This window comes from Acinonyx jubatus, chromosome X (assembly GCF_027475565.1).
Source record: "Acinonyx jubatus isolate Ajub_Pintada_27869175 chromosome X, VMU_Ajub_asm_v1.0, whole genome shotgun sequence".
Classification (NCBI taxonomy): Eukaryota; Metazoa; Chordata; class Mammalia; order Carnivora; family Felidae; genus Acinonyx; species Acinonyx jubatus.
Window position 1 is genome coordinate 35,967,862 of NC_069389.1, and position 21,699 is coordinate 35,989,560.

A 21,699-nucleotide genomic window follows, 5' to 3' on the forward strand; every position below is an offset into this window, starting at 1 on the left:
AGATTCTGTTTACCTGGATGAAAGACTACCCCAGTCTGGAAAATTAGCATTTATTCTTCTTAATATGTTTTTTAATGTTTATTTATTTTTGAGACACAGAAAGGGAGACAGAGCACAAGCAAGGGGGGAGGGGCAGAGAGAGAGACACACACACACAGAATCTGAAGCAGGCTCCAGGCTCTGAGCTATCAGCACAGAGCCCGATGCGGGCTTGAACCCACAAACCGTGAGATCATGACCTGAGCCCAAGTCGGATGGTTAACCGACTGAGCCACCCAGGTGCCCCTGTTTTAATGTTTTTAAATTTATTTTGAGAGAGAGAGAGAGTGAAAGAGAGAGCGCATGTGCAAGCGAGAGAGAGCACTAGTTGAGGGAGGGGCAGAGAGAGGAGGAGACACAGAATCTGAAGCAGGCTCCAGGCTCTGAGCTGTCAGCACAGAGCCCGATGCGGGCTCGAACCCACAAACCGTGAGATCATGACCTGAGCCCAAGTCAGATGGTTAACCAACTGAGCCACCCAGGTGCCCCTGTTTTAATGTTTTTAAATTTATTTTGAGAGAGAGAGAGAGAAAGAAAAAGAGAGACAGAGGCAGGCAGAGAGACAGAGGGAGAGAGGATCCCAAGCAGGCTCCACTCTTTCAGCACAGAGCCTGATGTGGGACTTGATCCTACGAACCATGAGATCATGACCTGAAATCAAGAGTCAGATGCTTAAGCGACTGAGCCACCAGGCACCCTTAATGTTCATTCATTTTTTTAAAAAAAGTTTATTTATTTAATTTTGACGGGGCAGGGGCAGAGAGAGAGAGAATCCCAAGCAGGCTCCCCACTGACCCATGACTGATGCAGGGCTCAAACTTGTGAACCGTGAGAGCATGACCTGGTCTGAAGTTGGATGTTTAACTGATTGAGCCATGCCAGGTGCCCCCGCTCATTCTTGAGGAACATACATGTCTTTTGGTTCCAGAATTTGCTCACAGATGATGGGGGAAAGAATATATAGGAATGAGTTTTTTACAGTATCTTATGCCGATCGGTAGGTGAAAGGACTAGAGTTCACCCTTAACACACACCAACCTTCCCGGACTCCTTGCTTGCGATCACTTGACTTTTCCTTCTTTGTGGTCACTTGATTTTTATGATTTTGACTTCCTGTTCTTAGAATTTTGTGGTCAATTACCAAACCAAATTACACGTCACTGTATCTGACAAAGTTCAGATATACATTTAAATATTTAAAGGTCAGATTTGGGGATAATATAATAAAACCTCATTACCTGGAAGCTCAGGATAAGGAGTTGTTCTGAATAGCTACCTATTCAATACTTTAGGACTTGAATCTTTACACACTCAAACCGTTTTTACTTTAATAATTTTGGATGGTTGTCTTTCTACAATTTTTGGACTTCTTTTACACAAGATGATGCACATAATTTAACCATTTCTTGATGACTCAGAATTGTCCTGCGGGTATCAATGAAAGAAGTACGCTGTAGAACAGAAAATGCCCTCAGGAACTTCATGGGTATGCAAGGGCTAAGTTCTTCAGTATTAAATGGGGGCTGTGCTTTCTACCCTTTGGTATCTGCTCAATATACTTTTTCTGTCAGGCTTTCATTTCTTTTCTCTTACTGCGCTTACTCCAGCCTTGTCTTCTCCTAATCTGTTGCATAAAATCTGCTATTAACCAGAAACTGATTAGCAACCAGATTTTCATTTATTTCCTAACAATTTCCCAAGTGCCTGCTAGGTCCTAGGCACAGTGGGAGGTGCTGTGGACATCCAGAGGGATAAACTATGATCCCCCTTGTCCTCACAAAGCTCAGTCTTTGATGTGATTACGAATCCCTGCATCAAATATGACCTGGAGGTATGTAGCCCAGATAGTTATGGTGGAATGGAAGAGAAGGAATAGGGTTGCCTAACTTGGGATGGTGAACATCAGCCTGCTTTTTAAGAGGAGATGATTGTCAGCTCAGCCTCTCAGCCTTCAGGAGCAGTAAGAGTTAAGTAGATACTGAAAATGACAAAAGGTATTCCAATCACAGGGAGTAGCAGGTGCAAAGCGTTAAGGAACATGAATCCATAAAACTATGAAAAATGGCAGCATGCCAGTTTCAGACAGTGTGTCCTCAGAAGCCCATTTGAGAAGACCATGAATAGGTATTAAGGTCAAGAAACGTCTTGCTGCAAAAATAATTGCTCTGTAGGTTCCTAGTTATCTTCTGGATAAGTAAGTTTTCCAAATAGCAGGATTTCAGACAGGTTAAATGTGAATACATGTAAGTGGTTTCTACTCTATGGAATATATAAAGGAGAGAATTCTTTTCTATTTGGAGGACTGAGTAATCAAAGATTCCAACTGACAGGGGAATAGCTGTTAAGTATTAGCAAACAAGCTAACAGTAGCATAGTTTCAAAAACACCTTAAACAGTAAGAAAGCTTTCTACAAGAGGGTATCTTTTGTCTACATATGTTATATCTAAAGACACTATAATGTGTGAAGTAGTTTTTTCAAGACTGGAAGGGTAGGTATGCTAAGAAATGACATTTTGACCATCAGAAAGATTTTAATTCTAGAATCACCAAGAAAAATAAATTTTGCAAACTGACACACCATAGGTTCAAAATCAGCTTTAAAAATGTACAGTTTAGGGGCGCCTGGGTGGCTCAGTAGGTTAAGCATCCAACTTCGGCACAGGTCATGATCTTGAAGTTCGTGGGTTCGAGCCCTGCATCGGGCTCTGTGCTGACAGCTGAGAGCCTGGAGCCTGCTTCAGATTCTGTGTCTCCCTCGCTCTCTGCCCCTCCCCCACAAACACTCAGTCTTTCTGTCTCTCTCAAATATAAATAAGCATTAAGAAAAAAATGTATACAATTTAGGGGAAAAGTTCATGGACTTTAAGAAAGTAGATTAACATGTAGAAAATGTCTAGGTAAGTGTAATGAGTCTGTTTTTCCCCTTCAATAAAGATGCACAGTAAAATACGAAGCTGATGCTTTGAATACTAATAGGATACCCCAGATAAAGAGAAACAAAGTCATTATATGTGGCCCGTATAGAACATATAAAAAGGACTTTGTGTCATTTCATTTCATCTCATCAACTGTGGGTATGTAATCATCAGAATTTATTTGTTATAATTGTGTAGTCTTTCCACAGGGATGATCTGTACAAATACCAGATTTAAGAGAGGTAGTTTAATAGCAACATTTGTTTAAAACCAACTTGGGAGTTGCAGTTGATTGCAAAATCAATATGAGCCAGTGGTGTTACGTGGCTGTCCAAGAAGCTAATGCAATTTGGTAAGCCTGATAGAAATGTAAGACCTGCAGCAAAAGCAACAGCCCCAAGTGCTGCTGGACTGCACCTGTCATTGTGCTCAGTCTTGGCTCCAGTGAGGAGATTCTCATATAAGAAATGGCTAAATTAACCTAGGCAAGTTAATCTGGATCAGACTTTGGGGCACACGATCACTGTCTTTAACCATCTGAATGGCTGTGATGTGGAAGGATTAAAATTGGTGTGCATGGCCCCGCAAGTCAGAAGTAGCACCACTGGGTGGAAATGATGGAAAGATGGATTTCTGTTCTATGCAAAGATTAATGTTTCAGTATGTAAGCTTTCCAAAAACGGAAATACGGGCCCAGATCATAGTGAATTCTTTGCCAGCTGAGGAATTAAACTAGAGCTCAGCCTTTTGCTGGGAATTTTATGAGAGAAGGCAATCATTGGTTACAAGACTGGAGAAGTTAAGGCCCTTGGCATTCTGAGATTCAATGATTCTACAATTAAATGATGTGTTCCTATCTGATCCTAAGGTCAGTCCTTCTAATCACAGAAGCAAGTTCTGAATTAGGGGAAAAAAATCAGTTTTTAAAACTATACTTGTTGCAATTTTTCACATTGTTGGAAATGATTAGCTGGAAGAGAATGTAAAACTAGAAGAAAATGTAAACATAATTTAATTTTATTTTTAAATTTATTTTTAGTTGTTTTTTAAAGTATGATCCATGCTTAGTGTGGAGCCCAACATGAGGCTTGAACTCACGACCCTGAGATCAAGACCCGAGCTGAGATCAAGAGTCGGACGCTTAACTGACTGAGACACTCAGGTGCCCCATAAACATAATTTTATTTTGAATGTTTAATTTTTTTTTGAGAGAGAGAGAGAGGGACAGAGTGTGAGTGGGGAAGGGTCAGAGAGAGGGGGAGGCACAGAATCTGAAGCAGGCTCCAGGCTCTGAGCTGGTAGCACAGAGCCAAACGGGGGGCTCGAACTCCCAAGCCGTGAGATCATGACTTGAGCCAAAGTCAGACGCTTAACCGACTGAGCCACCTAGGTGCCCCTAAACATAATTTTTATTAAGTTTATTTATTTGTTTTGAAAGAGAGAGAGCAAGCAGGGGGCAGACAGAGAGAGGGGGAGAGGGAGAGGGAGAGAGAGGGAAAGAGAATCCCAAGCAGGCTCTGCACTGTCAGTGACCAGGCAGATGCAGGACCTGAACTCACGAACTGTGACTGAGATCAAGAGTTCGACACTTAACTGACTGAGTCACCTGGGCGCCGTCCTTCCTTAAACACAATTTAATTTTAGAGGGCTATGTGATGAAATAACAATTTAAAGAATACAACTATGACTCCTGGCTCACTTTTCAAAAGATGGTCTGTTAACACTGCTTTGATGTGTTAGTAATGGTGTCTTAAATTAAATGAAATATCTATGTAACAAATTAAAGTTTTGATATTTATTATTTGTTAGGTATTTGAATTTAATATAAGCGTTCATGAAAGATGATAGGTTCAAAAAATTTCCTTTGATATTTTTTTTTTCATATTTTTCGTCTTTGTGAAGGCTGGCAGTATCAGGAGACAGCAAATCGAAGGCATGGACTACATAATTGATAATTTACAGAATGGAGAACTACGTCATTTGCAAAACCAAGGGACAGAACTAAAACCAAGGCTGCATTCTGAGCTAAAGTCTATTGAAAGGAATAAATAAAAATCCAAATTCTTGAATCTGGAATTAGCATCCACCTCTGTACACTAGTGGAGAAAATGTCTATTTTTAACCTTTCTGCTATTTTTTCTGGCATGGGAATTTTCTAATTATGTTTTGCTTTGGCTAATAATAAAATCAGTCTGCATTCACATCTGCTTGCTCTTCCCAAATATGCAGATTGATAGCTTGAGCAGGACACTTTCACAAATAAAAAGAGGAAAACAGTATGAAATTAAACATTAGCCTTTGATGTAAACCTGAAAGTGGTTAATCCACATGTTTTAGAATGGACTTCACTTGGCCAGTTCAACTTTATTTTTTAAGTACGCTCTGTGTCCAATGTGGGACTTGCACTCACGACCCCAAGATCAGGAGTCACATGCTCTACTAACTGAGCCAGCCAGGTGCCCCCGGCCAGTTCAACTTTAGAAGTCACTTTGCCCCATATATCACCTTATTCCAACAATGTTTTAATCTCTGTATGTATAGGCTCACTTCTCTGCCAAGCGGTGGGAATACAAAGAGTAAAAGCACAGTCTATTCTAAAGGTTCAAAATCATATGATGGCACTTTTTTTTGGGGGGGGGGCATAATGGGTATGAAACACTGATGGGCTAATATTTAGTTTGAAAGTTTTACACCAGCCTGAAAGTGACCAGATTTTGAAGGAAGTTTTTAAAAACGTGTTCTTACCTCCAGCTACAAGTCCAGACTCCCCTAATTGAATAGCTACCCCAAAGCCCCCAAGTTTAACAGGTGCCGAGTTTTCCTTTGAGGCGAGGAGAACACAGTGGGGCTGGAAAGAAAAATAGACAAACAACAAACCAAAGATAAGGATTAGCTGAAGATTAACAATTCAATTTACACAAAACCAAATAACATGACCATATAATAATACATTAAAAACTCCTGGACATATTTTGGATGCTTATTTTTTCTATCCTCACTTCTGGCTGATTTCTCCAAACACTTACCTGTTGTATCCAATGTTTTTCAGGGATTATTTGCTTCTAAGATTAGGGTACGATGCTAAGAATTACTGAGGAAGCAAGTGTGTTCAAGTAAGGAAGACATATTTTCTACCTTTTCATGTGATATTCTCTTCCTTTGAGTGATGGTCTACATTTGTTTAAGGGAAAATGTTTTTTTCTTTTTTTTAAAGTTTATTTATTTATTTTGAGAGAGACAGAGACAGTGTGAGTGGGAAAGGGACAGAGAGAGAATCCCAAGCAGGCTGTGTGTCCTCCCAATGTGGGGCTTGAACTCACAAACCATGAGATTCATGACCAGAGCTGAAACCAAGAGTCTGATGCACCCAGGCACCCCTAAGGAAAAATGTTTTTTATACCTCTTGATGAGATGTTTTTTAAATGTTTATTTATTTATTCAGGGAGAGAGAGAGAAAGAGAGAGCGAGGGAGTGAGCATGTGTACATGTGTGCAGGGGAGGGGCAGAAAGAGAGGGAGAGAGAATCCCAAAGCAGGCTCTGCGCTGTCAGTGCAAAGCCTGATAGATGGCCTGATCCCATGAACCATGAGATCATGACCTGAGCCGAAATCACGAGTCAGACACTTAACCAATTGAGCCACCCAGGCACCCCAAAATGTTTCTTGAAACTTCTGACTTTACCTACAGAGCCACTCTTTTTGGTCCTTAGGGGATGCTGATGGCTCTTCCTTTGTCCGCCCTCCCACTATCCTCTTGCTTTTCTTTATTCATTTCACCTCTAAGTCAGTAGAGCCAGATTTCATGCCTTTATTTCAAAAATTTTTTAATCTTACTTTATTTTTGAGAGAGAGAGGCAGAGAGAGAGGGAGACACAGAATCAGAAGCATGCTCCAGGCTCTGAGTTGTCAGCACAGAGCTCAAGGCATGGCTCGAACCCACAAACCGTGAGATCATGACCTGAGCTGAAGTCAGACACTCAACTGAGTCAGGCACCTGGGCGTCCCTGGTTTTTAAGGTCCATACATTGCATTTGATGGCTATAGGTCTTAAGTCCCTCTGACTCTACACCATATCCCCCTTCTAACCTTTTTAAAAAATGTTCATGCCATTGGTTCGTTAAGATACTGGGTAAATACCCTCATGGAATCTCCTAGAATCTGGACTTGGCTAATTAACACCTACATAGTGTCCTTTAATATGTTCCCGTGTTCTCTGTAAACTGGTAGTTAGACCTAGGAGCTTGATTAGACTCACATTCAATTTTAGTTTTTTTGCACTAATACTTCAGTTTTTTGTAACACATCAGGAAGAACATAATGTCTGGTGGTCCTACTTTTAGCAACAGGATTGATCTCTGGATTCGGGTGTTGTCTGCCTCAATCCATCATTACGAAGTTCACCATTGACTTTTATTTCAATGATTTTAGCAGCCAATAATGCCTAGCTCCATAATTAGGGGTTCCAAAATGGAAGTTTTCCCCAATGTTTTGTTATGAAGACTATCAAGCACAGAGAAAACTGAAAGACCTGTATAGTAAATAGCATATTTACTGTAGATATTTACACATAGATTCTACAATGAACATTTGCTTTATCAAGTATCTACTCATTCCTCTTACCATCAACCCATGTTTTCACTAAAATTCAGCACACATGCCATTCAAGTTTAATATTTAAAATGATGTTTAAGGTAAAATTTACATGCTGGGAAATGCACAACTCTTAGAGTACCTTCGACACCTTGCACAGAACTGTGTAACCCATATCTCTATCATGATGTTATCATCCCAGAAACCTCCTTCATCACCTTTCCATTTAATCTCTGCTGCTATGTCCCCAGTGCAAACCACTGTTCTAATAATTTTCACAACTTTGTTTTGCTTGTACTAGAACTGCGTATTATACACAAAGCCATATACTATGGACTCTTTCGTGTAAGGCTTCTCTCACTAAGCATGTTTGTGAGACTTATCCATTTTGCTGTGATCAGTGGTTCCTCTCTTTTACGGCAGAGTGAATACCCTTGTATGAATATACAACAGTCTGTCCATTCTCCTGTTGATGGACATTTGGGCTGTTTCTAGTTTGGGGATATTATGAATAAAGCTGCTACGAATGATTTCCAGAATAACAAGTTGGTTGCCAGGCAACTTCCAAAGGTGACCAATGAAGGTTTTTTTGTTGTTGTTGTATTGTTATGAATTTATAGGTTTTTATATATTGATGCATTTTAATCAATTATAATCATTAATGTACAAATTGTCCCATTTTTAGCCAGCAGGAGTCAGCTCTTATGCCCTTTTTTAAGACTCTAGAAGTCTGAGAACTTTCTTGCTTTCAGGCACAAGATGTTTGAGGTTTGCCTTATTCATTTCTTGCCCCAGATTTGGAACCAGTCATTTCTCCAAGTAGCCCCATTTCTGTGTAGTGGGAAATGGTATTTAAATTCACAATATGGGTATTAGGTATATTATTACTTCTGGGTTATCCCTGCTTTGCCTTTTCAGTGGACAGAGCTAAAAAATCTGTATTTTTTAGAAGAAAAATAAATTAATTCATACTGCTACATAGGGTTTCTTTCAATAGGGTTGTTACTTGATTTCTTTGATTTTGTCAAGTAACATTGGTACCTAATGACATTAACATAATTACTCATCTGCGTTATCCCCTAGGGTGTGTGTATAAAAGTACCTACATTGCCAGTAACAACAAAACCACCATATGCTGTTCACGATTTCTTTGTGGTTCTTTTTGTCCTTATGCCATATCCTACCTGGGATGTGCAATCAAAATACTGTTTTGCTATTGAATAAAGTAAGAATTCATGAGTCTCTGATGTAAGTAATAAGTAAATGAAGAGAGAGAAGGAAAAACTGTCATGTGAGTAGAAAATTAATAAATGTAGAAGAAATTCTAGCATGAGAAATCACCATTTGGCAGTTATCATCACGATTACTGATTGAAGCAAGAACCATCAAAAGGTAGTTACTAGTGGGTAAAAGTTTGAAGAGTGACAGGGTATTTGTAGAATCTCAGAGTAGCTCCCCACAGGATACTTTATTAATTACAAAATGTAAAAGAGTAATTTTACAGGGAGCAACCTGAAAGATACTATTATCAAAATTACTATTCGGGTGCCTCGGTGGCTCAGTCAGTTGAGTGTCTGACTCTTGACTCTGGCTCAGGTCATGATCTCATGGTTCGTGGGTTCAAGCCCCACGTAGGGTTCTGTGCTGAAAGTTCAGAGCCTGCTTGGCATTCTGTCTCTCGCTCCTTCTCTCTCTGTTCCTCCCCTGCATGTGCTCTCTCTCTCTAAATAAATAAACTTAAAAAAAAAGTTTCAAAGTTACTATTGCTAGTAGTGGGACTAATTAAGAGCATTGTGCTTCCTTCACTGACAAGCACTCAGCAACATGGCTGTATGGTATTTGTGCCAAAGATCCTAACTGTGTCAAATCATGAGGAAATACCAGACTGACCCAAACTGAGGGGCATTCTAGAACGTACCGGGCCTATATTCTTCAAATATTGTTTCAGATCAAAGGGATCAAAGTGATCAAAGGAGAGTGAAGAGATTTAACAGCCAAAATGCGATATATAATCTTGTTTGTATTTTTGCCATAAAGGACATTAGAACGGCTTGATGAAATTGGGGCCAAGTCTGTAGATTACAGAATAATACCCTTTCAACATAAATTCCCTGATTTTGATCATTTTACTGTGGCTATTCAGAGAATTTCTTATTTTTAGGACCTATATAGATGGACAAAGAAGAGTGAAATATTAAGAAAGACAAAATAAATATAGAAAAATGTTAACATGGGGAATGTGAGTGAAAGGTGATGGGAATTCTTTGTATTACTGTTGGAACTTTTCTCTAAGTCTAAAATTTTGTAAAGAAAAACCCCATCCTATTTTATTTAAAAATTATTTATTTACTTTGAGGTAGAGAGCACAAGAGTGCTAGCAGGGGAGGGGCGGGGGGGGAGGGGGGGGAGAGAGAGAGGGAGAGAGGGAGAGGGAGGGAGGGAGGGAGGGAGGGAGGGGGAGAGAGAGAGAGAGAGAGAGAGAGAGAGAGAGAGAGAGAGAGAGAGAGAGAATCGCAAGCAGGCTCCATGCTGTCAGCACAGAGCCTCATGGAGGGATCAATTTCACAAACTGTGAGATCATGACCTGAGCCAAAATCAAGAGCTGGATGCTCAACCTACTGAGCCACCCAGGCACTCCCCCCCATCCCTATTTTAAAGTCACTTAAAAGAATTCTCCTTGTGGTTATGTTTTCAGTGTGTTATACAATGAGGCCAAGTTGTTTGACTACATTTGACTTGATTTGGTGTTGTAATTATATAAAACATGTACATCATTCCAAAATCAAAACTGTAAACAAGTTCCATTCAGAGAGGTCTAGCTTTTGTACCTTCTCCTTCCCCTTAATCTCTCCTTCCTCTTTTGCTAAGTATCTGCACTAGTTTTTTGTTTATCCTTCCATTGCTATCTTTTTTGAAAATAAGAAAATACATATAAGTATCAAAACTTTCACATAACAATATATCCGATAGCTGGCTCCATAGCAGTAGCAGATTTTCAGGGAGGTTTGTTTTTGTTTGGTCTTTGAGAGAGAGACATTTGTATGCTGATGGGAAAGGTACTGTGGAGGGGAAAAAATGACCCCAGAAGAAAGAAGGGACTTGTAGTGTGCAAGTAGGGAGAGGGGTTGGCCTCTGCACCAGTGAAGAAGCCAGGGTCCGGGAGCACCTGTAGATGCAAGCAGATGGGCATGTAGGAAGATGAGGAAGTTCTCTGAGTACTGTACTTCTGTTTTCTATTTACTTTGAAATAAAAGTGATCATTGGGCAGGACTGGGGCAGGAGAGGGGGTTGTTGGCACTTTGAGAAGAGGGAAGGTATGAAAAAGTACTTTCAAAGAACAGGAGAATGAACTGACTGAGGCAACAGTTGTCAAACGTCAGCATCAGAATCACACAGCTTTGCTGGCTTCCATGCCCAGAGTTATGGATTCATAAGGTCTGGGGTGAGGTCAAGAACATGCATTTCTAATGAGTTCTTGAGTGATGTTGATGCTACTGGTCTGGAAGCCATGTTCTGAGAACCACCACACTAAGGAAATACAGCAGGACTGGTGGCAACACAGGAGCCCACTTGAGGTTTGTGGTCATGAACGTGAAGAGAGACCCATCAACATGACTGTGTGTTTGTACCTAGTAGTCTTCATGTTAACCAGCAAGGTTCAGGTCTGGAGTAGGTGGTGGGCTGAACTTAACCAGGGTTGGGACTTAGATAAAGAGAAGATGGTGGTAATCAGTGATAGATGGTACCAGACAAATGTATCCATTTATTTATGCTTTTCTGTATATAAATAACAGGCTAAGATACCAACAAAGGAGGAAGAGGAAACAGAGTCAGAAAGTAGAAAGCTCAGAATGAATAGGAAAAAGCTCATGTAAAGGAAGAACTAGAAAAAGATTACAGATCTTCCTCAATATACAATGGGGTTATGTCCTTATAAACCCATCATAAGTTGAAAATATCATTAAGTTGAGAGGTGCCTGGGTTGACTTGGTCGGATGGGCGTTCAACTTCAGCTCAGGTCATGATCTCACGGTTTGTGGGTTCGCGCCGGGCTCTGTGATGACAGCTTGGAGCCCAGATCCTGCTTCAGATTTTGTGCCTCCCTCTCTCTCTGCCCCTCCCCCACTCACACTTTGTCTGTCTCTGTCTCTCTCTCTCAAAAATAAACATTAAAAGAAAAGAATATATCATAAGTTGAAAATGGCATTTAATACACCTAATCTCCCAAATCCCATAGTTTAGCCTAGCCTACTTTAAACATGCTCAGAACGCTTACGTTAGCCTGTAGTTGGGCAAACTCATCTATCACAAAGCATATTTTATAACAATGTGCTAAATATCTCATGTAATTTATTGAATACTATATCCAAAGCGAAAAAGAGAATGCTTGCATGGGTATACAATGGTTGTAAGCGTATCGGTTGTGGAGTCTCGAGACAGTATGGCCAACCAGGAGCTGCAGCTCACCGCCACTGCCGGCAACACTGCTGGCGCCACATATCGCTTGCCTGGGAAAAGATCAAAATTTGAAGTGCGGTTTCTGCTGAGCACACATGGTTTTTGCACCACTGCAAAGCCGAAAAGTCTGAAGTTGAACCACTGTAAGTTGGGGACTGTATGTGCACTGAAATCTGGTCATAGTAGGGCCACCAGGGCACTGAAGATGAAAACAGGGTTAGTATTTTGAAATGGGAGGCTTAGGTGTGGAAAGGTTGCTAGTATAATATAAAAAGATTTATGCTAGATTTAGTGAAATAGAATGCTAATAGATAAACACCTATTTAAGTCATAAAAAAAATTCTGCCAAAATATATTTGCATAGCCACGCTTACTGAAGCTTTATTCACAATAGCCAAGAGGTGGAAGCAACTCAAATGTCCACTGACAGATGCATGGATAAAGAAAATGCGAGAGATACACACATGCAATGGAACATTACTCAGCTTGAGAAAGAAGGCGGTCCTGTCACATGCTATGACATGGGGGAACCTCGAGAATATTATGCTAAACGAAAAAAGCCAGTCATAAAAGAATGAAATACAGTATCATTTCACTCAAATGAATGATCTATATTAGTGAAAATCATATAAAATAGAAAAGTAATTGCCAAGGGCAGGGAAAGGGAATTAGTATTTAGTGATGACAGAGTTTCAGTTTTGCATGATGAAGAGTTCCAGAGATCTGCTGCACAACAATATAAATATACTTAACAGTATTGGATTGTATGTTTAAAAATTGTTAAGATAGCAAGTTTAATATTACACTTTTTTTTTTAACCGCACACACATGAAATTCCTGCCCGACCAACACAGTAATCTTCTTCCTTCTCAGGAGTTCTAAGGGGGAAGTAAAGGCTACAAAGTATTTTCATTCTAGAATTTAAAAATATTCTGTCCCATGTGTCATAACAAAGCAAAAGCTCTGGAGAATACGGGTTCAGAAGCGTGTTAAGTACCCAGATATAATTAGAATGTTAGATAAAGCCCAGTGAGTTAAATGTTATTTAGCATAAGTAAAGCTGCACGGTGACAATTATGGGGAGGATAAAAACTAATCTTTCGTTTCAGATGACAACAAAAAAAGGGAAATGCCATGAAACTGCAAGGCCAGCAGTTACAGAGATAGACAGTCATTAAATATTGGATTGGGACCAAAACAAAAACTGCAGAATTCCTTCATTATTTTCTGTAGAAGATAGGAGATATGTCAATTTACTTGGGAGAGTCTGTCACAGTGATAAAAAGGGGAGAATATGATCCCAAATCTCATCTCATCCAAAATTGTAAGACTGTTTTAGAAAATAAATCCAAGATCTTCAGGGTATGCATGAAAATACACTAAAATAATGTACAGGTCAAATAAAAGTTGAAAAAAAACTCAAAACTTAAAAAAAAAAGAATAAAATAATTCGTTACTGATGTTAGGAGAATTCAATACGGGAACGCCATTTTCTGTGAATAGCTTAATTTCTAAAGTGAATCCTGAAAGAAACAGCAAATGCAATGCATATTATGCATCACTTATTAGGAAAAACAGAAAATGTGTATTTCTGCTTAGAATTCATAAAACTTCTTTATCTGGGGAGGATAAGGGAAAACTTCCTACAACTGCCAAGGTGAAAGGTATGCATAGAAAAAAATCTTCTAAAGGAATGTTGACTGACCTTAAACATGAAGTTGCTGCATGCTGGTGGGCTGGCTTTTTTTTTTTTTTTCTTTGTTAACATTTCTACAAGGACTCAGAGGGGTATCATATCGAAAAAAGAAAGAAAAGGGGTGGTGGTGGGGGGGAAACAGCCTGATTACCACATGCAAATATATAAAAAGACAACCTCAACCAAGTGAACCACCACCGGATGGAGAACCCAGCTGACACATAAAGAAGAGTCTCTGTGTTTAGGGAAGCTTGGGGCTCTGCTCCTTTACTGCAAGAGAGCCTGAACTGTGAGTACTCCTTGATTTCAGTTATAGAAATGATCCATTATTTCAGTTAAAATTTCATTCTCTGAATATTAAAAGTGAAAGCGGCTTCGTGGTGACTAGGACCACTTTGCTTTCTGGAGCCCTGAGTAAGGTGCTCGAATGAGACCTCTGCCTTGGTTTGACTTAAAATGAGGCTGTCTTCTTAGTTACTTGAAGTACTTGAGGACACTGCAGGGACTGAAGCTCATCTATCGATGCGATCACACTGCTTTACACTGTCTTTTGCATTCTGCCATAAAGACCTGCAGAGCCACTTGAGTTGACTGAAAGTTATTTTCATAAGCAACCAATTTTATTTCCAATGTGGTAGAAGTGATCTATCACTTATTAACGTTATGGTTATGCTGACTCCCTAGTTTCAATGGTTGTACTTTACTGTTAAATTTATAGCAAAATCGAATGTACTACTAATTGTATTATTTCCTAAGCAACATGCTTTTGATTTTTATTCTGTATGCAGCAATTAGTGCAATTTTTTGAAGCATGGCCTGAGGGATCCGGTCACTATCAAGTCAAACTACAAACAGTGAAAGGTTGCTACTATTGCCAAATAGGTATGTATTTTAACAGAGCGATGTGATGTTTTCACAAACGTACCCAGAATGCATTTAAAAAGCTTTTGCTCGGATTGCCTGGCTGGCTCAGTCACAAGAGCATGCAACTCTTCATCTCAGGTTTGTGAGTTCGAGATCCATGTTGGGTGTAGAGATTACTTAAATAAATGCAAACTTAAAAAGAAAAGAAAAAGCTTTTGCTTATTCGAGGCCACCGCGGAATCCGTAGGGTGCTGCCCTCCAGTACAGAAGCTCCTACGTGAGCCAGACGAAGACTATCGGAAGGGGGTGGTGGTACCGGCTACAAATGCAGCACTAACACAGCATGGCAAGCTTCAGGATTTGTCAAGTAACAACACTTAAAAAACCTTTACCATCTACTATCAGGAAACCATTGTGACTTCAATATAGCACAGGAATCTCAATGCCCACTGGGAAATTAGTCCACTATGTGAACACAGTGGTCTGTTTCTTGTCCTCACTGGCCATTCTTATCAAATAAGTAGTTTTTAATACATCAACAGATGGCCTTAAGAATAGTGAGTGACGGACACATTGAAAGGAGGCAAACATCAGCCATTAAGTGTAAAACAGAATCTAATCTGTTAATTTGTTAATAGATGACTAGACACTAGCCATCTAATACATGGTTCTAAATGATGGCTACTATTACTATTTAAACAAATGCATTGCTTTTGCTTTATTTTCTCTCTTTTTTTTAATGTTTATTTATTTTTGAGAGACAGAGAGCGCGAGCGGGGGAGGGGCAGAGAGAGAGACAGACAGACAGGCAGACACAGAATCTGAAGCAGGCTCCAGGCTCCAAGCTGTCAGCACAGAGCCCAACATTGGGCTCGAACTCACAAGCCATGAGATGATAACCTGAGCCGAAGTCAAACGCTCAACCATCTGAGCCACCTAGGCTCCCAATTTATTTTCTCTTTTTTTAAAAAATGTTTATTTATTTGGAGAGACAGCAAGAGCATGCATGCATGCATGCATGGGGAGGGGCAGAGAGAGAAAGAGAGAAAATCCCAAGCAGGCCCCCCCACTGTCATCACAGAGCCCAGACGTGGGGCTCAATTCCATGAACTGTGAGATCATGACCTGCGTTGAAATCAAGAGCTGGACCCTCAATCAACTGAGCCATCCAGGCTCCCCTTACTTTATTTTCTTTAGGCTTGAAAATAAAGCAAAACCAGAAAGGTTTTTGTGCTAACAGCTTTCTAGAAACATCCTGATTATGGCTTTCAGGCCTAGAAGTAAGTTTGAAACTAAACATTCTGATGAATGATTTGTGATTCTGTAAACTCTGGACTTCTTTACTTACTCTAATGGACAGGGCAAATGAAAAGATTAATACCTTTTTCCAAAAAAGTAAAGCTAGAAGGTATAGCCTCTTCTTAAAATTGCTAATGTGAGGGGCACCTGGCTGGCTCAGTCAGTAGAACATGTGACTTTTGATCTTGGGGTTGTGAGTTCAAGCCCCACCCTGGGTATAACGATTACTTAAAAAAATAAAATCTTTAAGGGGTGTCTGGCTGCTCAGTCGGTGGAACATATGACTCTTGATCTTGGGGTTGTGACTTTGAGCCCCACAATGGGTGTAGTGATTACTTAAAAAAAAAAAATCTTAAAAAAATTGCCAATGTGGATAATGTTGAAGGAATCATGTCTAAATACTGCTGACAGAACTCAGAATTAAAAAAGAAAATGCTGTTCATATGTGATCAGGAAGAATGAGGTTTAGGGATCATGGACCCTAAAAGGTAGGCAGATCTGAGTCCCAGCTTGGGTACTGCCATTTAAAGAATTGTGTGGTCATGGGTAAAGTTCACAACCTCTTGATTTCTTTCTCATTGTCTCTTTTGTAATACCTACCTCACAAGTTTAATATAAGGATTATGTACATGAATATAAATGTGCTTAACACACTGCCTGGTACACAGCAACTGCTAAATAAATATTAGTTAATGGGTCAGCCATCTAGCTCAAGGGTTCAATTCTTGATGCACATTAGAATCCCCTGAGGAGCTTTTAAAGGAAACCATTGCCTGGAGCCCATTCCAGATCAATTAAATCAGAAGATCTGGGGCTGGAGCCAGGCAGTGGTATCTTTAAAAAGCTCTCCAAGGGGTTCTAATATGCAGCTCAGGATTGAGAGCCACTGACAGTCTCTTCTATATCTCCAGGGTAAGGTGCCTACTTCCTTCAGCTCGCTCCTATGACATAATTTGGGCTTTTCTCCCCATGTGGTCTGTGGCAGTTTCTAAGTGTGATGTTAGGATGAAATGGCTGTATGTATTCCAGTTCAGGACTAGTAGTGACAACCTTCAGGTTAGTGGTGACAATCTCCACTTAAGACATTCCATATCTGTGAATTCAACCAAAGAAGGGGTTTAGTTTTTGCTGTAGGCGCATCATACTACCAACCCAGCAACCTCGGTCAAATGCAATTTTCTTAATGCAGTCAAAGCTCTTCCTGTACTTGAACAGCTGATTTTGCTGTCCACATGTAGAACTCCACCTGCTTTTCTACTAAATTCCCTCTTTCATTCAGCAATATTTATTGTGCTAAGCACTTGCTACACAGAGGCAAACAAACAAAAAAAAAGACTTGGTTCCCAATCCTAATGGAGTTTAAGATCTGGCATGGAAGAAGGAAAAAAAAAAAAAAAAAAGAACTATTTACAGATGAGTTTTTATAGGCATTTTGGCTATCTGAGCTCTTAAAGTCATGTCACTTGCCATCAAATTCCCTTTCATCAGTGGCCATGGGAGGTTTCTACCCAAGCTGCAGCAAGCTTTCCACCTAACCATACAATGCAAATTCCTCCTTTAGGCACCCTTTTCCTCTTCCTGGTAATCTAGATTGCATTATCGGCTTCCATTCTTCCTAGATTGCCCTTTCCTTTTAGAATTTCTGATCACCAGATACATGCATGTAAGTTTCTATAAACTTTGCTGAAATTGGTTCCTGCAGTTGAGACACAGGACAGACTAGACTGGGTCCGCCTGCCTCCCTCCCTCCACTGACCTGAACTGTGGAGACAGGCTCTTACCAGAGATAGATTACATAACTTCCTCTTCACCAGCCAGTTCTTCTTCCCTGGAATCAATTTTCCCTCTTTAGCAAAATTTTAAACTGGAATTTTACCCTCGACTATATGGTTTCTTCTTGATCAAATTATAGGTGGAATATTAAGAAAGGCTAAGTTCTTCCAAATGTATTTCTCTGCGTACCATGTCACATCCAGAAGTTATTTTCATTCAATTCCACTTTACAATATAGCATTCAGAATTTGAATGTGCATGCCTACAAAAATGTTTCCTGAGAGCAGGATCTTGGACTTGTTCACTTTTGGTTTCCATGCAGTACTTAGCCATGTATGAAATATTTACTAAAATGAGATTAGTCCAAAGGTGTTTTTATATATATAAATTTTAGAGAGAGAGAGTGAGTGTGTGAATGGGGGAGAGTGGTGGGGGTGGGGGAGAGAGAATGCATGTGCATGAGCAGGGGAGAGGGGCACAGGGAGAGAGAATCTTAAGCAGGCTCCATGCTCAGCTCAGAGCCTGATGCAGGGCTTGATCCCATGACCCTAGGACCATGACCTGAGCTGAGATCAAGAGTTGGAGGTTCAACCAACTGAGCCACTCAGGCATCCCCCAAAGGTGGTTTTTAAATTTTTTTTTTATTTTTTAAATGTTTATTTATTTTTGAGAGAGAGAGAGGGAGAGAGAGAGAAAGATACAGAATCCGAAGCAGGCTCCAGGCTCCTAGCTGTCAGCACAGAGCCTGACACAGGGCTTGAACTCACAAACTCAGTTCGTGACCTGAGCCGAAGTTGGATATTCAACTGACTGAGCGAGACACTCAGGCACCCAGGTGTTTTGTTTTTTTTAAAACTAATTTTCATTGAGTACTTTTATGTGCCCGGGGTTAAGTTCTTCGTACACATTATGCATTTCTACAGATGAGAAACCTGAAGCTTAGAAAAGATGAATTGGTGTGACCAAGGTCACAGAGTTAGTCAGGTCTGATTTTGGTAACCTTGCTCGGAATGTCTTTGTGTTACACCTGCTAGGATGCTGCTGTAGAGAAATGGGGCAGTCACTCTGAGACCTCCTGGGACCCTCTCTTCATGTCTTCTAGCTCCTTATGATGGCCTCTCAGACTGAGGGCTTCATTGCACTCAATGCCCAGGAAGGAGCCAAGAATAGGTGGTGCTGCTAACATTCTCTGCTGCGGCAAACAAGTGGAATTCACACACACTCTTATAAGGTTCGAGCGACAGTTGCAAATGACCTAACCTGGGGCATAGTAAGCTGCAGTTAGTTGTTTCAGAATCTTGGAATGCACATCGTGCTTCCCATCTGTACTATCACTCTATGCTTCCGGGTCAGGAGACTGTCTGTCTCAACTAACTGGCAGCCTTTGCCACCCGGCTTGGTTTTGTTTGGCTACCTTGTTACAAGAGTCTGTCTGAGGGGGCAGGTGTTCTGCTCTCTTGGGTCTGCATAGCTCGCAGGCAAATGATTTTAATACGCCCAACTTGGTCTTAGCTTGAAAAGGAAGAAATTTAGGACTCTTTCTTCTATTCCCCCCCGGAATGGAAGACTGCCACAGTTTATGTCATATGCTGTGTGGCAATCCTTGCCCAAATGAACGGATACCAGACACAAGGGAAGGAGTCAAGGCAGGGAGCTGGGAAGGGGTCAGCAGTGGGCCCAGCTCACTCATGGCTGTAACTACCTTTTGGGAAATGGACCCTTATCTTTGAACAATATGAGCTGTCATTTCTCCATACGTCTGTCTCTACTCCCATAACAAACTCCATACGGCAAGTTAAATAAAACAAACCTTGAACATATACCACAGCCATAGGAAAGGTTAGAGCAGGACATTCCCTAAGACTCTAGTACACTTACTGCTTGAGCTGTGGTACCATGCTGCTGCTACATACATAGTGCAGATACTCAAAGTTTCTCCCATCTGAAAATATATTGCTTATTATTTGTGCTTAAAGAAACTTATTAAAATGGCAAATAACTCAATGCTGCTTTCCCTTGTAGGAAAATTCTGAAGATACCAAAGCTACACACAAGGAACACGTCATTTAGCACCTTCACTTTTTGATCCCTACACCAGACAATGAGAAGTCACGTCGTAACAATGCCAACCACTTCGGCCTACAGCTGGCCTTGGTCCTCTCAGGGAGTTAACTTTACAGCTAATCACAGCATCCCAACGCCACACACCATGTCAGGAACATCAGATACTGACTGTGTCATGGATGAGAAACTGCTCTCTAGCGTGTTAACAGTATCCTTCTCTGTTATTTTCATCGTGGGACTGGTTGGAAACATAATCGCCCTCTATGTATTTCTGGGTATCCACCGCAAGAGAAACTCCATTCAGATTTACCTACTGAATGTAGCCATTGCAGATCTCTTACTGATCTTCTGCCTGCCTTTCCGCATAATGTATCACATTAACCAGAACAAGTGGACACTCAATATGATCCTTTGCAGGGCTGTGGGAACACTATTTTATATGAACATGTACATTAGCATTATTTTGCTTGGATTCATCAGTTTGGATCGCTACATAAAAATCAATCGGTCTATACAACAACGGAAGGCAGTAACAACCAAACAAAGTATTTATGTTTGCTGTGTAGTATGGACAGTTGCTCTTGCTGGATTTCTAGCTATGATTATATTAGCCCCTAAGAAAGAAGGCCATGATTCCAATAATTCCACAATGTGCTTCCATTATAGAGAGAGGACGAATGCCAAGGGAGAAGCAATTTTTAACCTCATTCTTGTGGTAATGTTCTGGCTAATTTTCTTACTAATAATCCTTTCATATATTAAGATCGGCAAGAATCTACTGAGGATTTCTAAAAGGAGGTCCAAATTTCCCAACTCTGGTAAATATGCCACCACAGCTCGGAATTCCTTTATTGTACTCATCATTTTTACTATATGTTTTGTTCCGTATCATGCCTTCCGATTTGTCTATATTTTTTCACAGCTAAACAATCCACCTTGCTATTGGAAGGAAATCGTTCACAAAACCAACGAGATCATGCTGGTCTTCTCGTCTTTCAATAGTTGCTTAGACCCAGTCATGTATTTCCTGATGTCCAGTAACATCCGCAAAATAATGTGCCAGCTTCTTTCTAGACGCTTTCAAGGGGAAGCGAGCAGAAGTGAAAGCACGTCAGAATTTAAACCAGGGTACTCCCTGCATGATACATCTGCTGCAGCTAAAATTCAGTCTCCTTCTTAAATCACTTGAAGTAAACACATTAAAAAGAATGAGAAAATACAACATCTTAATACTTGGAAGAACTAAAACCTATGAAACAAAGCTCTAGCATTTGCAAAGCTCAGATCTGCTCAAAGCTTGTTGCATATTTGTGATATTTCATTTGCTTAGTTGTAAAATATTTCAAGGGCAAGAGAAGCTTATACTCATCACTAGATTTTAAATCTGTATGTAAAATCTTTTCAAAACATGTTGTTAACATTCTTAACATAGATTATAGAGTTAAGTGAAATTTGTAGTTTTAACAACAGAATAATTAAAATATCATACTTTCTCAAGTCACTAAAGTAGTTACTCAAAATTAAGCACTTAATATTAGAGTGTGTTTCAAAGGTAAATGATTTGGAGACACGTGGATGGCTCAGTCGGTTAAACGTCTGGTCACGATTTATTTTGAGAGAGAGACAGAGTGCACAAGTGGGGAAGGGGGGAGGAAGAGAATCCCCCCTTCCCCACTTGTGCACTCTGTCTCTCTCTCTCTCTCAAAATAAATAAAGTTTTTTTAAAAAAGATAAATGATTTGAGGACCAACAACATGTCAGAAAATATGTTCTTTGTCATTTAAAAAGCCTGTATAATTTGCTAGTGTATTCATTTATGCCTGAACCTCCATAATAGATGACATAATAAAATTCTACTTAAAAATTAAAAACATTTATTATCTATCACTGCTTAGATAAAATAGAATTTAAATACTGTACAATAAAATCAAAGAACAGATAAGCTAAGAATTTGATAGCCTAGCAATAGGACTTAAACCCCCACCTTCCTTAAAGCAGATT

The 21,699-nt window shown here is 40.1% G+C and overlaps 2 protein-coding genes across 15 annotated transcripts in view; one reads left to right on the plus strand and one right to left on the minus strand.

Moving 5' to 3' along the window:
- CASK (calcium/calmodulin dependent serine protein kinase) overlaps nt 1–21,699 on the minus strand; it is a 354,148-nt gene that overhangs the window by 130,773 nt on the left and 201,676 nt on the right. For all 13 annotated transcript variants that reach the window (XM_053202250.1, XM_027053936.2, XM_027053933.2 and 10 more), the window contains exon 6: nt 5,701–5,803. In XM_053202250.1, the coding sequence (XP_053058225.1) occupies nt 5,701–5,803 (103 nt within the window). The remainder of the gene's footprint in view (nt 1–5,700; nt 5,804–21,699) is intronic.
- Nucleotides 13,849–21,325, plus strand: GPR34 (G protein-coupled receptor 34). Of its 2 annotated transcripts, XM_053202255.1 has the most exons (4): nt 13,849–13,987; nt 14,487–14,580; nt 19,657–20,516; nt 20,621–20,759. In XM_053202255.1, exons 3-4 carry the CDS (start codon nt 19,736–19,738, stop codon nt 20,698–20,700), a joined length of 861 nt encoding a protein of 286 aa, XP_053058230.1. In that variant the 5' UTR covers nt 13,849–13,987; nt 14,487–14,580; nt 19,657–19,735; the 3' UTR covers nt 20,701–20,759. The 2 variants fall into 2 exon arrangements, with proteins under 2 accessions (XP_053058230.1, XP_014931303.1); XM_015075817.3 differs by having other exon boundaries at nt 13,850–13,987; nt 19,657–21,325.

What these genes read in the sequence shown, in the direction of transcription:
- GPR34 (XM_015075817.3), top strand. Translation starts at nt 19,736, where the DNA reads ATGAGAAGTCACGTCGTAACAATGCCAACCACTTCGGCCTACAGCTGG.